The sequence below is a fragment of the Mustela nivalis genome (genome assembly GCF_964662115.1).
Source record: "Mustela nivalis genome assembly, contig: HAP1_SCAFFOLD_3179, whole genome shotgun sequence".
Classification (NCBI taxonomy): Eukaryota; Metazoa; Chordata; class Mammalia; order Carnivora; family Mustelidae; genus Mustela; species Mustela nivalis.
Window position 1 is genome coordinate 1103 of NW_028133492.1, and position 15502 is coordinate 16604.

Below are 15502 nucleotides of genomic sequence, written 5' to 3' on the forward strand. Positions count from 1 at the left end.
TGGATCTTCCTACTTTACACCATATACAACAAACACCATAGGTGAAAGGTGGGAGGAAGCCAGACAGCTCATTCCCAAGTGACTGTACTGACCCCCAAAATCACGGGGGGATGGAAACAAGTCAGGACAAAGATCTGTTTCAGCTTCATCATGTGTGAGAGGTCTCTGTCCCCTCTTCATTTATTCCGCTGTCACTCAGCAAGCTCTTTACAGGGTCTACTATGCACCAAGCCCTGGGGAAACAAAATGGTGAGCAAAACACACACGGACTCTTCTGAGCTTCCTCAGGACCCGTCACTCGCAGAATGCCATCCAGCGTACAGAACACAGAACTCATACCTACCGTTGCCAACCTGTGGAGCAATGGCTTCAGCCTCAGGCCAGGGTGTATTCTTGAAGAACCTTTCAGTCAACTTGGTCCAGCTGAAAACCAAGCAGAAAAATTCTAAACTCTGAAACAGGAAGGAACAGAGAAGAGGCAACCCACGTTTTACAGGTAAGGACCCAGGCTCACAAAGAGGGAGAGGTGACAGAAACAAAGGACCAGAGCCTTCTAAGGCTACAACTCTCAACAGAACTCTGCACCTCAACTTTTCTTAATACGGTGAACACTCCTCTCTACCAGTCGGGCAACCGCCATGCTCTTCAGGACCATCTCCTGCCTCTGTATCATGATACATGACAGCTTGCTGTTCCCTGGTCTGATAACTACTTTCTAGACACCCACGCTTTCCCCCTAGCAATTTCCCCCTACTTTCCCAGAGCACGCTGCCTCCTCCCCCATCCAAATCTGGAAGCCAATCAGTCTGTCTGTGGTGGTCTGATGCTGCGACAGAACTACGGCATCCAACCCAAACATTCAGAGCCCTGATCCCCACAGGAGTGAATTCAACTGCCCCCCACTCTCCTCAAGCCCCACCTTTCCACTTCTCCATATTTTTCTTTTTCTTTTTTTTTTTTTAAGATTTTATTTATTTATTTGACAGAGAGAGAGATCACAAGTAGGCAGAGAGGCAGGCAGAGAGGAGGAAACAGGCTCCCTGCTGAGCTGACAGCCTGATGCGGGGCTTGATCCCAGGACCCTGAGATCATGATCTGAGCCACAGACAGAGGCTTTAACCCACTGAACCACCCAGGCACCCCTTCTCCAGATTTTTCAGTTCAGCATAAAAAGATGCTCAAGTCTCCACTTCAGGACATATTATAAAACATAATTCATCTCAATAACACTGGATTTTCCAAGGCACCAGCCATTCTTCTCACCACACATTCTCCTTCAGAAAGATCTACCACGTTTGGCTTCAACTATAGTCTGTATCTGCCTGTACTGTCAAATACAGTAACCCTTTGCCACATGTGATTATTGTGACTAAAGAATTGAATTTTAAATTTTACTGAATTTTAACCAAAAAACCCAATACTTAGTTACTGTGAACTTTCAACTACATTTAGAATTACTTGGATATCTGCTTTTTCTATCATAAATGCTACGAAATCTACATGGAGATCAGGTATTTCCAACATACACAAATTGAAATGCGGTATAAATACAAAAGATAGGTTTTAGACTTAATACCAAAAAAAAAGTAAAATAACTCATTAACAGTTTAATACTGATTATGTGTGGTAATAATATTTTAGATGCTGAAATGTCATGAAAATTAATTTCACCTGTTTCAGTTTTTAAAAAATTTTTATATTTAAGTAATCTCTACATCCAATCTCACCCACCCAAGTGAGGCTCAAACTCACAACCCTGAGATCAAGAGTTGCACACTCCACCAACTGAGACAGCCAAGCACCCCTCCTTTTACCTTTTTTTTTTTTAAAATTTGTTTATTTAACAGAGAGAGAGACCACAAGCAGGCAGAGTCAGGCGGGGGGGGGGGGGGGAGCAGGCTCCCTGCTGAGCAGAGAGCCCGATGTGATGATGCGATGTGGGGCTTGATCCCAGGACCCTGAGATCATGACCCGAGCCAAAGGCAGCGGCTTAACCCACGGAGCTACCCAGCTGCCCCTCCTTTTACATTTTTTAAACGTAACTGATGAAAAAAGTTAAATTACACATGTGGCTAATATTATTTCTATGGGACAGCACTGATCTACACATTTCTACCAGAGAGACCTGGAGATGCAGGAAAAAACCAGTTTGGGGATTAATTCTATTCATTAATCCAAAAAGCCTTTGGCTATTCATTTTGTCCACCCATCCTCCTAGGAATTAACTAATTATTACTTTAAGTTTATTTACTTATTTTAAAGTAATTTCTACTTTAAATAGTGGAGCTCAAACTCACGACCCTGAGATCAAGAGTTATGTGCTCTTCCAACTGAGCCAGCCAGGCACCCCTCCCAGAAATTGTTTAAATTCTATATCCCTGGTGAAGTCTTTCCTGACGTTCTCAACCCTAACAAACCAGTCTCATTTCTAATGCCAATTAAACAAGGGCAATCCCCTCAAAACAGAAGCAGCCATTCAAAGCTCTGCTCACCCTGTTACGCATTAACTTGTACAGTAACTCAAAAGTTAGGCTCTGGGGTGCCTGGATGGCTCAGTCAGTTAAGAGTCTACCTTTGGCTCAGGTCATGATCCTGGAGACCCCAGATCCAGCCCTATGTCCCCACGTGGAGGGGTGGGGTGTCCCTGCTCAGCAGGGAGTCTGCTTCTCCCTCTCCCTCTGCCCCTCCCCTGTTCCTTCTCTCTCTCAGATAAATAAATAAAATCTTTAAAAAAAAAATTAGGCTCTGATGTCAGACTATGCAAGTTCAAAACTCAACATATGCACTCAACTAGCTATATCCTTTCTATATCCTTTGTTTCTCTCATCTGTAAAATAAAGAAAATAATACTACCTACTTCATGAGGTTACTATGAAGAGTAACGAGTAAATATGGGGAAGCGTTCTCAACACTGTTTGATCTATACTGGACAGACATACTAGTTGCTGCTACGACTACTGATAATGATGTTATTTTAGGCCCTGAGTTCTGGGAATACAGAATGTTCCAACAGAATAACGTCTCCCTATGAGCAATCACTCATTTACAGAGAAATGACTCTCTTTACAGAGAAATGACTAATAGACCCCTTTTTTAGGGGCTGTATCAGTAAACCAGTCCCACCCAGAAAGACAGTCATTTCAGTCCGCACTCTGTACCTGTTCTCATAGATGTCCTGGATCTCATACACCTTCTGATCAATGACATCACTGGACACACGACTGGCCTGCAGCTCATACACCTTCTGGTCAATCAAATCTGAGACGGTTTTGTGGAAATACTGGATAAAGTTTTTGATCACTTCAGGGATCACCTGATAGGTCTGCTGTTCATACTGACGTTCATAAGCCAGATCCTGCTTTGGATCACCTAGAGGTCAGATATAATAAATACTTTACCAAGTGTTTTCAAACTCCCATGTTACAAAACAGAAGGGCAAGACCATCCCCCAAAGAAAACTGAAGTCTATAAAATTAGGTACGATTCCTTTTTAAACACTCAAAGATGGGGCACCTGCGTGGCTCAGTTGGTTAAGCATGCCTTTGGCTCAGGTCATTATCCCAGGGTCTTTGGATCGAACCCCGCATCGAGATCCCTGCTCCACGGGGAGCCTGCTTCTTCCTCTCCCTCTGCCTGCTATTCCCCCTACCTGTGCTCTCTCTCTCTCCATCAAATAAATTAATAAAGCTTTTTTTTTTTTTTTTGGTTGTTTGTTTATTTATTTATTTGACAGAGAAAGAGAGAGAGACAGACAGACAGAGAGGAACACAAGCAGGAGGAGTGGGAGAGGGGGAAGCAGGTCTCCCTCAGAGCTTGATCCCAGGACGCTGGGATCATGACCTGAGCCAAAGGCAGACAACTGAGCCACCCAGCCGCCCCAAATTAATAAACTTTAAAAATAAACACTCAAAGATAAAATTATCCCCAACTCACTCTCAACCCCATCGCCCTGTTCCTTCAGAACATTTACCACTATTTTCAATTATATATTTGCTTATCATCTGTTTCTTCCACTAGAACTTAAATCCTATAAGGGCAAGAACCTTGTCTGTCTTGTACTGAGGTACACCCTCAGCACCTAAAACAGTTGTAAGTGTCTTGAAAGAGAAGGGAAGACTGTCGGAACAGTAGGTAAGTAGGAGGCACCTTATGTACATGTATTTTAAATATATACATTTATATATATTTTTAAAGTAGGCTCCACACCCAGGGTACAGCCCATCAGGGGGCTTGAGCTCAAGACCGAGATCAAGACCTTAGCTGAGATCAAGAGTTGAACGCTTAACCAACTGAGCCACCCAGGTGTCCCAGCACTTAGTATTTCTTGAATGATTGACTGCCATTTACTGCTTATACAACAGTGCTAGTTACTGAACCTCTCTGTTCAGTTTTCTCATCTGAGAAAATGGAGACACTAATTTAGACACTTCCTAGAGCTCTCTGAAGGATTAAAGGAAATACTTAGCACAGAGTACCTGTAACAATGTATGGCACTTACAAAATGCTAAGTCAAACTAACTCACTATAACATTTCAGGAAACCTCAAAACCTTCCAAAAAGATTTTATTTGGGCTTGGTTTGAATCACTAATTTTTCACAAGAAAAATTCTTCAGCAAGCAGTTTAACAAGGAAACCACGGCCAGGACAGTAAGTCTTCCCTTCTGGGACTTTGAGGTGGACCATGAAAGAGGCTTCATTTATTAGGCGCTGTACCACCACCCTCTTTCTGAGAACTAATAACTGACTCCAGACCTGGACCACGGAGAAGCAGCGCTTCACAGATGCCCCTCAAGAGCTGTTCCGAGACATTCAAAAAGTTGCAAAACCCTAGAAGTACCAGCTAGCCCGCCCGTAGTCTCACCTGTGTGCATATCATAGTCACCAGGGTAAGCGTAGGGATCATAAGCAGCCTATTAACGAAACAGACATAGGAACAGTCACCAATTCGTGAACCCAAAATGCTCGTTCGACCTATGCGCCAAGTAAAAGTACTAAGGATACAAAAGTGGGTAAAACAGAGTCTCTGCTTTTGAGAAACTAACATGCTCTTGAGAGAAGGGCGAATAAGCAGGCGACAATACAACGTTACGGGTGCGATAAGGTAAAGCAAAGCACAAGAGGCTGTGGGAACCAACGGGCACCGACAAGAGTGAACCAAGCCCACAGGAGCTAAGTTTACAGAAACCCCATGAACAGCCTCCGACTCCGATCTCGGAAAACCAGAGGACAAGGAGACGGGACACGCGAAGAGGGCGGGCAGAGGTTGGGCTGGAGAGGAGACGCAAGCAATGGAAACAGCCTGAGGGCCGCGCACGCCGGAAGGCAGACCGCAGCTAGTTGCGGCCGGGGGAGGCTCCCACAGGGACCCGGACACCGTCTCACGGCGGGATCCAGCATCCAGAGAACGCTGCCTCCGTCACGAAGCCCAATACACGCGCAGGGCCCGCTTACCTCGGACTCGTAATCATCAGCCGGGTACGACATGGCTGCGCGGCTCACGAACACCGCCAGAGAGAACGAAAAGTGCGGCCCGCGCCTGCGTCGTGAGGCCGGAAGTTCCGGGCCCCTGGGCCTGCTGGGAAGCCGGAAGTCCTTAGGAAGCCTCTAGTGATAGGAGACCGCCACGTTAAGAAGGGCGAAGACTACAAACCTCTGAATTTTTCTTCCTTCTTCAAACAGAGGCTCTACAAGGAAGGGTGACTCTTTATCGCTTGCGTAAATTCAGAAATACGGTTGAACCACTTCGGCATAACAAATGGGCAAAGAGACACCAGAAATAATGCCACACAAAAGATGGCTGGCAGCCTCCTCTGCCGATTTCTCGCGAGAAGGGAAATTCGGGTTTGGGGCCTACTGTTGGTTTTAGGTGTAAGCAGTTTGCCTGAGGCAAGAAGTGTCTTGGAATGTTCGACCTCAGAAGAGTAAGCTTATTGGTGTAAAAGTTGAGACCTGGTCCTCTGAGGCAAGAGGTCATTGAGAAAAGGTTCCTGCCAACTTTGGACAACAAGGCTGGAGCAGGCAGTGTGCGGCCAGCTGTGGTGTGGGGCCCAGGAGCCGTGGGAGGTGGGGTAGGTTTGTCTCCCGGAGAACCTTCGAGTCAGGGATGGGGTTGTACAACTAGCAGAAACCAGCATGTGGCACAGGGACCTTCGTACGCTCATCTGCTCATACACAACACCTAATGGAAATTTGGATTCCAGTCCCTGCTCTGCTACTGATTTGCTGTGACCAGGAACTTGTCTCACCCATCTTAGGACCCAGTCTCCTCTGCTTCTTGACAAAAAACAGCTCTTCCATCTTTTCCCTGCGAGGCACAGGCCGCCTGTGGTCTTTCGTATTCACATTTACTGGTATAGATCATAGAATGCAGCCCTCCCAGATATCTGCAAGGCTGGCTCTGTCACCTTCAGTTCTCTGAGCATCCTGTTTAGAATTGCCATGCCCTGCCCCGCCCCTTGGGTCGCTTTTTTGCTTTGCTTTTTTTGACACCTGAAACTGATCTAACATTCTATGTTAACTACATCGGGAATTTAAAAAGAAATATAATAAAAATGTTGATCTAACATGCTAAAGGACATTATTTTTCCATTCACATTATGGAAAATGAGGATACAAAATTGTCATATAAAGAGGTGATCCAAGCATATTCAACCTAAAAAATAAAAAGTGGAAGTGCTTAAGAAAACTAACAGATATGTTTCTTTTCTGGACTTTGTGATGTTTATGTTATCTGTCAGCTTTTTGAAATTGCAAATTGCAATTTGTAATGGGCTGATTTCTCCCACAATTTGTGTTGTGATTTCTTGTTCTAAGTAAACATTCTCTTTCTTACCTAGTTTAGTTTCTGTAATTTCTTATTCTTTATTATTCCTCAGGTAAGCGTCAGTCACCAAAAATTCAGATCCCTTGTTTATAACCATCTAATTATGTGTATGTATGTATATGTGTGTATATAGTTTATATATTCTTGTACATATTCATGTACATGTGTTTGTTACTTTCTACCTCTTCTAAGGTGCATACTCCAACTTAGAGAATAGTAAAGTCTCTATGAGCACCTTCCTCGCTGGCTACTCTTTCTCATATTCTTTGTTGATTCCTCCTCTTCCCTCCAATCACTAACTAGTGGAGTACTTCTTCTCCCTGGGCTTGTCTCTTCTCTGTCTCCCTTTACTTTCTGGGTGGGTTGTCTGGTCCAGCAGGTTTAAATATCACTCGTATGCTGTTGACTCCCTACATATCTCCATCCCAGATCCCACCCCGGAAGTAGGCTCAGTGGCCAATGTAAGTCCCTGTATGTCTGCAGGCACCTCAAACTGAACACGTCCCAATGGAGCTTCTGGTTTTCTTCCTCTCACCCTTGTTCCTCCCACAGTGTTCCCCTTCTCAGTTAAGGGCAACTTCAGTTTGTTCAGTTGCTCAAGCCAAAGCCTTCAGAACCACCGTGGACTTGACTCTCCTACCACACATGTCAGTGCATCTGCATTTTGCTGGCTCGGCCTTCAAAACGTTCCCTCTCAATTCTCACCATCTTGTTTCTATCATTCTTGTCCAAACCACTATCATCTCATTAGTGTTGTAACACTACCTCACCATACTCAACCCATATTTGTTGAACTGCATTTGAAATGAAACTTAGGCCATTGCTTAGCAGCACCTTAAGCCCGCTTAGAAACAAAACTTTGAAAAAAATAAAGGAAGGAAGAAAGAAATGCAACCTGACCTGAAAGCAGCCAGAATCCCATTACAGACTATGAAATGTCTGATCACAGAGTGTTTGATTTTGCAAGGCTCCCTTGTTAATGGAACAGCCATACTTCAAAGGCAAAGAAACTGTGGACAGACCAAAGTTCCTGGAATAATTTTACCTGGGGGAGTCACTGAGAGGATTGAGCAGCTGAAAAGCTGCCCTGATTCTCTTGATCTTCTTTTGCCTGGGATTTGAGGCAGAAAACACTCTGACTCAGAAAAGCTATTACTTCCATTTTCCAGTCTGCCTTGTCTCTTCAATGGGGTTCATTTCAAGCTCCTCTTCCCAGAAAAACCCATATTTGTCTGTAGTGCACTTACTGTCCTGCTTCTTTTGCTCTCTTGAGCATGGTCTCACAAACCCCTGACAGCCCCGTTTACTGCAGTAGTATGCCCTGGGAGAGCAGTAGCTCAGTTTCTGCAAGGCAAAACTACAGGCTCCATAGGGGTCATCTGGTACAAGGAGTCCAGTAGACAGAAAAAAAAAAAAAAACCCACAAAAAAACAGCAAAGTAGCAGGCTATTTCCTGACATGCTAAGTTGTATCCCTTTTTCGCCATAGACATGAAGATTATTGTTCTTGGGGTGCCTGGGTGGCTCAGTGGGTTAAAGCCTCTGCCTTCAGCTCAGGTCATGATCCCAGGGTCCTGGGATTGAGCCCTACATCAGGCTCTCTGCTCAGTGGGGAGCCTGCTTCCTCCTCTCTCTCTGCCTGCCTCTCTGCCTACTTGTGACCTCTGTCTGTCAAATAAATAAATTTTTAAAATCTAAAAAAAAAAAGATTATTGTTCTTATTGCTCTTTCCCACTGTTCACAAATCAAGTTGAGCTACTGAGTAGATTTAAGGATCAGGTTGGCTTTACTCAACATTTCATGTATGGGGGCGCACATACATCCAGCAACAGAAAAGAGCTCCGCTGAGCTGTAGACAAAGAAAGGTTTTAAAAGGCAGAGGACAGGGGTGGGGCTTGGGTGGCCCGGTTAACTGTCTAACTTTGGATTTCTGTTCAGGTCATTATCTTGGGGTCCTGGGTTTGGGCCCCGTGTCAGCTCCACATTAATTCAGGAGTCTGCTTGAGGATTCTCTCTCCCTCTGCTCCCCCTCGACCTGCATGTGTGTGCACGCATGCACTCTTTCTCTCAAATAAATGAATCTTTTTATTTCTTTTTCTTTTTTAAATTTATTTTTAAATTAACATATAATGTATTATTTGTTTCAAGGGTACAGGTCTGTGAATCATCAGTCTTACACAATTCACAGCACTCACCATAGCACATACCCTCCCCAATGTTCATCACCCAGTCACCCCTCCCTCCCACCACCCCCAGCAGCCCTCAGTTTGTTTCCTGAGATTAAGAGTCTCTTATGGTTTGTCTCCCTCCCCAATCCCATCTTGTTTAAATGAATCTCTTTTAAAAATTTAAAAAAAAATAGGGGTGCCTGGGTGGCTCAGTGGGTTATGTATCAGCCTTCGGCTCAGGTCATGATCCTGGAACCCCAGGATCAAGCCCCCCATCAGGCTCCCTGCTTAGTGGGGAGTCTGCTTCTCCCTCTCCCTCTGGTCCTCCCCCCAGCTGTGTTCTCTCTCCTCTTTCAAATAAATAAAATTTTTTAAAAAGATGGTAAGATTTATGGGATGCCTGGGTGGCTCAGTGGTTGGACGACTGCCTTCGGCTCAGGTCATGATCCCGGAGTCCCAGGATCGAATCCCACGTCGGGCTCCCAGCTCCATGGGGAGTCTGCTTCTCCCTCTGACCTTCTCTGCGCTCATGCTCTCTCTCACTGTCTCTCTCTCTCAAATAAATAAATAAAATCTTAAAAAAAAAAAGATTTATAACTTTAAGAGAAATAATATAAATTAAAAAAAATTTTAAAGGGGCGGATAAAAGTTATTTGCTTGAGAATGTACACTTGCAGGCAAGGTCTCTCTTTTTTTTTAAGATTTTATTTATTTATTTGACAGAGAGAGATCACAAGTAGGCAGAGAGGCAGGCAGAGAGAGAGAGAGGAGGAAGCAGGCTCCCTGCCGAGCAGAGAGCCCGATACGGGACTCGATCCCAGGACCCTGAGATCATGACCTGAGCCGAAGGCAGCGGCTTAACCCACTGAGCCACCCAGGCGCCCTGGCAAGGTCTCTTTCTTAAGGGGAACAGAAGGGCTCTATCTGACAGATTATTTCACTAGTACTGACCAGGTAACCCTATAGTGACTGGTTAAAGTCTAGATTCTGTGGGGCGGGGGTGTCGAAACTGCAATTAGTTTAGGTATTAAGTTTGGTTTTTTTTTTTTTTTTAAGATTTTATTTATTTATTTGACAGACAGAGAGATCACAAGTAGGCAGAGAGGCAGGCAGAGAGAGAGGAGGAAGCAGGCTCCCTGCGGAGCAGAGAGCCCAATGTGGGACTTGATCCCAGGACCCTAGGATCACGACCCGAGTTGAAGGTAGACACTTAACCAACTGAGCCACCCAGGTGCCCCTCTTGTCTCTTTTTTAACACCATAATCACTTTTCTGTTTAAATTTATTTATTTGAGAGAGAGAGAAAGAGACCATGAGTGGCGGGGAGGGGCAGAGGGAGAGAGAAAGAGAATCCCCAAGCAGACTCTCCACTGAGCATAGAGCCTGAGATGTAACTTGATCTCCAGACCCCCGGATCATGACCTGAGCTGAAATCAAGAGTCAGACCCTTAACCAATCAAGCTACCCAGGCACCCCAATAATCACCTACTTTTTTTGTTTTTCTAAGATTTTATTTATTTATTTGACAGACAGAAATCACAAGGAGGCAGAGAGGCAGGCACAGAGAGAGGGGGAAGCAGACTCCCTGCCCAGCAGAGAGCCTGATTCGGGGCTTGAACCCAGGCCCCTGGGATCATGACCTGAGCCAAAGGCAGAAGCTTTAACCCACTGAGCCACCCAGGCGTCCCCATCTAATTTTTTGAAAATGCAGGTCCATCTCTAGCCTAAAAGAGCAATTCTCACATTGTTGAAAATATCATTGTCATGTTCTCTATCTTGACTGCAGGGGTTGTTACTTAAGTATATACATTTGTCAAAAATCATCAGCCTTGTACACTTCAAATGTGGAAATCTGGGATCCTGCTTCCTCCTCTCTCTCTCTCTCTGCCTGCCTCTCTGCCTACTTGTGATCTTTGTCTGTCAAATAAACAATGAAAATCTTTAAAAAAAAAACAAGTTTGAGAATTTTATACATAATTTTTAACAGATTTTTATTATTTATTTGACAGAGAGAGCATAAGTAGGCAATGGCAGGCAGAGGGTGAGAGGGAGAAGCAGGCTCCCTGCTGAGCAGAGAGCCCAATGCTGGGCTGGATCCCAGAACACCAGGATCATGACCTGAGCTGAGGGCAGATGCTTAACCACCTGGGCCACCCAGGTGCCCAAAAATGTAGGGCTTTTATTGTAGCTAATTCATACCTCAATAAATTTGATTTTTAAATTTAATTAACATTAATAAAAAATAACTAACCAAAACAATTTTGGAAATTACATGATGACAAAAGAGTAATACCTTTATGAAATTAAAGAAATAACTCCCATACCAATAAAGAGCAAGCTTATTTAATTAATAATGAAGGAACCACCAGTATGAGCTGGTTCGGAAAGAATTTGAGAAGAGTAAAGAATACTGAGTTATGATTGTTGATCATCTTTTGTCCCCTATAGGATAATACAATTGTAACCTTTGGGATTATTTCCTTCATCAGCTATGCAAAAATTATTACATCTTCTCAGCTTCCTATAAGCTAACTTCTAACTTTACAGAGTTAGAAAACATCACCGGATGCTAATCAATTGTTAGTCAAAGTTAAATTTCCTCAGAGAGTCAGATGGCTCTTATGTGGGTTTACGAGCCACCCGCTAGGCTGATATTAAAAAGGCACGCAATCACCCGATGGCATATTTTCAGGTAAGAGATCATTTCCCTCCACACTAGTTTTCATTATTCCATGTTTATGAAGACAAGAAATATATTCATTTCCTGTTAACTCTGCCTAAGAAAGACAACAGTCGCCTTATTAGGCGACAAATGGCTAAATGGCAACTGCTTTTAAGCCTCAACAGGGAGTGGTGGGGACTGTGGCCGACCACAACCATGTCCCATCTAAAGGGCAAAGGTGCTCGGTGGCTGCAACCATCTGCGGCCACGTGGGAGGGCTGGTCCTGTATTGCCGTATCTCCCCATTTTTAAGAGAATCTGGAAATTTTAAAAATGTCTGTGAAAGCTCTCAACTTTTTAAAATTTTTTTTAAATTTTTTTAAAGGTTTTATTTATTTATTTGTCAGAGAGAGAGAGAGAGAACACAAGTAGGCAGAGTGGCAGGCAGAGGCAGAGAGAGAAGCAGGCTCCCCACTGAGGAAGGAGCCCGATGTGGGGACTCGATCCCAGGACCCTGGGATCATGACCTGAGCCAAAGGCAGTGGCTCAACCGACTAAGCCACCCAGGCATCCCGAAAGCTCTCAACTTTTAAATGTTGGCAATCAGTTCAAATTGTTCTAAAATACTGTGAGGACTGACAGAATGAGGGAAAGAATGAAAGGAAAGTCCTCCTGCATCTAGCCTGACCCAGTGCCCATATCTGATCTAGAACAATACCTTCTTTTTTTTTTTTTTAAGATTTTATTTATTTATTTGACAGACAGAGATTACAAGTAGGCAGTGAGAAAGTCAGAGAGGGGAGGAAGCAGGCTCCCTGCTGAGCAAAGAGCCCGATATGGGGCTTGAGCCCAGCACCCTGGGATCATGACCTGAGCCGAAGGCAGAGGCTTTAACCCACTAAGCCACCCAGGTGCTCCATAGAACAATACCTTCTTGCAGGAAGACTGAGGCCTAAAGAAAGGAAACACTTAACCCCATACCATGAGGTGAGTTTGGGCCAGATGGGACTTTAAACCCAAGTCCCTGGATTTCCAGGTAGAAGCTTTTTCCAAAAGGCAAACATTATAAGCATTTTCTTTGTCTCCCACCAAATGCCTCATGTTTTATTTGCTGATTAACCAAATAAAAATGACTAGTATGAAAGCTTGCAGTACCCTTAGATCAAGTTCAAGTCAGTGCGATGGGCCCACCATTGCACAGGATTTGCTTGGGTCCCAGTCTGCATTCTACCCTTATTTATTATAATAATAGCACTAGGTACCATTTTTTTGAGCACTAACTCTGTGCCAAGCTCTATGCTTTACTTACATCTTATCATTTAGTCTTGTGATAACCACATAACATATGTACTACTATTACCACCATTGAGGCTCAGAAAAGTAAAATCACTTGCTCAAAGCCATATCCCCACATATTTATGGCTCCAAAGTTGATGGTTTTAGCCACTGGACTATACTATCTTTGCTCATTCATTCATTCCAGGAATCTGGGAGTCAGTCAAACAGTTACAAGGTCGTGGAGCCAGATGCTGAGCCAGGCATTATGGGGGAATATGGCTCAATTTCCAGTCCTAAAGCTCTGGGGCTGAGGCTAACTGCATTCATATTCAACCCACTTCCTATTCTCCTAATCCAAAATAACAAGTGGTTCTTGAAACACACAAGGTTGGGCTATGTAATTCATACTTCAACAAAGCTGATCTAAAAATGAGAACTATCTCCTCTAAATGTTTAGAGATCCTGTTCAAATGAAAAGACTGCGACAAGGCACACATATTTAGTAGATTAGATTTGACTGAGGACCAGACCTGCTAGGAGGAGGAAGACAATGGCTGACTGCTGGGATAAAGGGTTTGCACTTTAAACCCGTATTCAGTGGGTAGGCAAATCCCACAAACAAGAAGAGAATTGTGCCTTAGCCAGCAGGTGCACCTTGAATTCTACAAAGAAAGACTGGAGGGATGAAGACTACTTCGGAGGCTATTACATGGAAAGAGAGGAGGGATGAGTAATGAAGTTATTTTCAGGTACATTCAGCAGGAGTAAAGTATAAATACCTAGATGTCACTTACATTCTCTGGAACCAGGTTTCCAGTACGCTCTTCATTAAAAGAAAACAGTGTGGCGGGAAGAGAGGACTTTGGGGGCTCAAATCCTAGTTCTTCAACTTTCTTACCCTGTACAAGGGTACATATAACACCTCAGGACCTCAGTTTCCTGATCGGCAAAGTGGGTATAATAATATCTACCGGCGGGCACCTGGGTGGCTCAGGTCATAATCTGCTCAGCAGGGAGACTGCTCCCCCCCCCCCCGGCCCCGCCCCCAGCCTGCCTCTCTGCTACTTGTGATCTCTGTCAAATAAATAAATAAAATCTTTTAAAAAATTAAAAAAAATTTTAAAAGATTTTATTTGACAGAGATCACAAGTAGGCAGAGGCAGGCAGAGAGAGAGAGAGAGAAAAGGAAGCAGGCTCCCCGCTAAGCAGAGAGCCGGATGCAGAACTTGATCCCAGGACCCTGAGATCATGACCTGAGCTGAAGGCAGAGGCTTAACCCACTGAGCCACCCAGGCGCCCCTCAGGTGTTTTCTTTCCTTTTTTTTTTTTTTTTTTAAGATTTTATTTATTTAAAAATTAAAAAAAAAAATTAAAAATCTACCAGCTAAGATTCTTGTAAGGGAGAAGTAAGTGGTATAATATATATCAAGCACTTGGCATACGGAATATGACACATATTCATTGTTCATTTCTTTCCTCGGTTTCCTTTTAGCTCTCAGTGCAGTTGGCATATGCGTACTTACCGGTTATGGGGCTGAAGAGACAAAAAATCACACAGCGTTTGTCTCCATACCGTACCATGAGAAAGCTCACAGTGGTGTTCTGAGAGCACTACCAGTGTGTTTCAACTGTCAGAGAAAGGCTCCATTTTCACTGGGTTGAGTGAGAAGGAAGAACTTTTCCTGGACAAAAGCCCTGGTCCAAAGGGAGCGGGGCATCCATAAACTAGTCCCCTGCCTCTCTTGCTTCAACTCCTCGTCTGTAAAGTAGGGATGGTCCTCCTCGTCCACCTTATAGAAGTGTTTACGGGGTAGTGGGCTGTGAGAGCGCTTGCGAAGCTCATCGGCCGCTCAGGGAGCCCTGCCGTGTTTCCGGCTCCGTCCTCTCCCGTTGGGCTGCGAGCATCTCAGCGAGCGAGCCTGATGCTGCGCCCGGAACGTAGCACAGAGAGAGACACCTGCCTCGCTGTCGTTGAGGGGCAATGACGCTGAATTACACTCCTTCCCAAGTCCGTGATCAACGCCAGGGTTACCGAGAGGACCCTAACTAAAGGGATCTTTCGCATGTGGAAGCTATTACTCCTCAATGTGCGGCAGAGCCCCAAGTTTTAACACATTCTCACTTTCTTACTCACACTATGCACTTCCCACCAGGAAGTCCTTCTTTTTTTACGTTCACTGATTTAAAACGTATCTGTTCTTATCCCTCCAGGGCGGCTTCTTCACGTTCCTTAGTGATTGGCTGCAGATCGTCTTAAAGTGATTGGTTAAAGCATCTGCCCGTTATCTTTCCCAGGAGCCGGCGGGGGAAATGGGTGGTGGGGGAGGAGCGAGAGAGTGGCCTAAACTTGGCTGTTTTATTGGCTCCGGTGGGGACGCACGGCGAGAGCGTGGGCGGCTAATCGCTCCAGATTTTCTATTCGTAACTCTTTATTGGCCAAGAGGAACGTTAGTCCGTCCTGTAATTGGCCAGTCGGGGTCGAAACTCGGCGGCGACTGGCCTAGCCGAGTTTGGGGACAAGGCGAGGGCTAGGTCTTCATTGGTCCCCTACCCTCGGCGGCGGCCGAGATTT

General features: G+C 44.6%; 1 protein-coding gene across 1 annotated transcript; it reads right to left on the minus strand.

The window, feature by feature from the left end:
* Positions 1 to 269: 269 nt before the first annotated feature.
* Positions 270 to 15104, minus strand: LOC309858677 (eukaryotic translation initiation factor 3 subunit L-like). Its single transcript, XM_082751384.1, has 5 exons — positions 14454 to 15104; positions 5453 to 5576; positions 4863 to 4911; positions 3159 to 3369; positions 270 to 423 (listed from the first exon to the last, which is right to left on the minus strand). Exons 2-5 carry the CDS (start codon positions 5483 to 5485, stop codon positions 285 to 287), a joined length of 432 nt encoding a protein of 143 aa, XP_082607510.1. The 5' UTR covers positions 5486 to 5576; positions 14454 to 15104; the 3' UTR covers positions 270 to 284.
* Between the last annotated feature and the right edge of the window lie 398 nt (positions 15105 to 15502).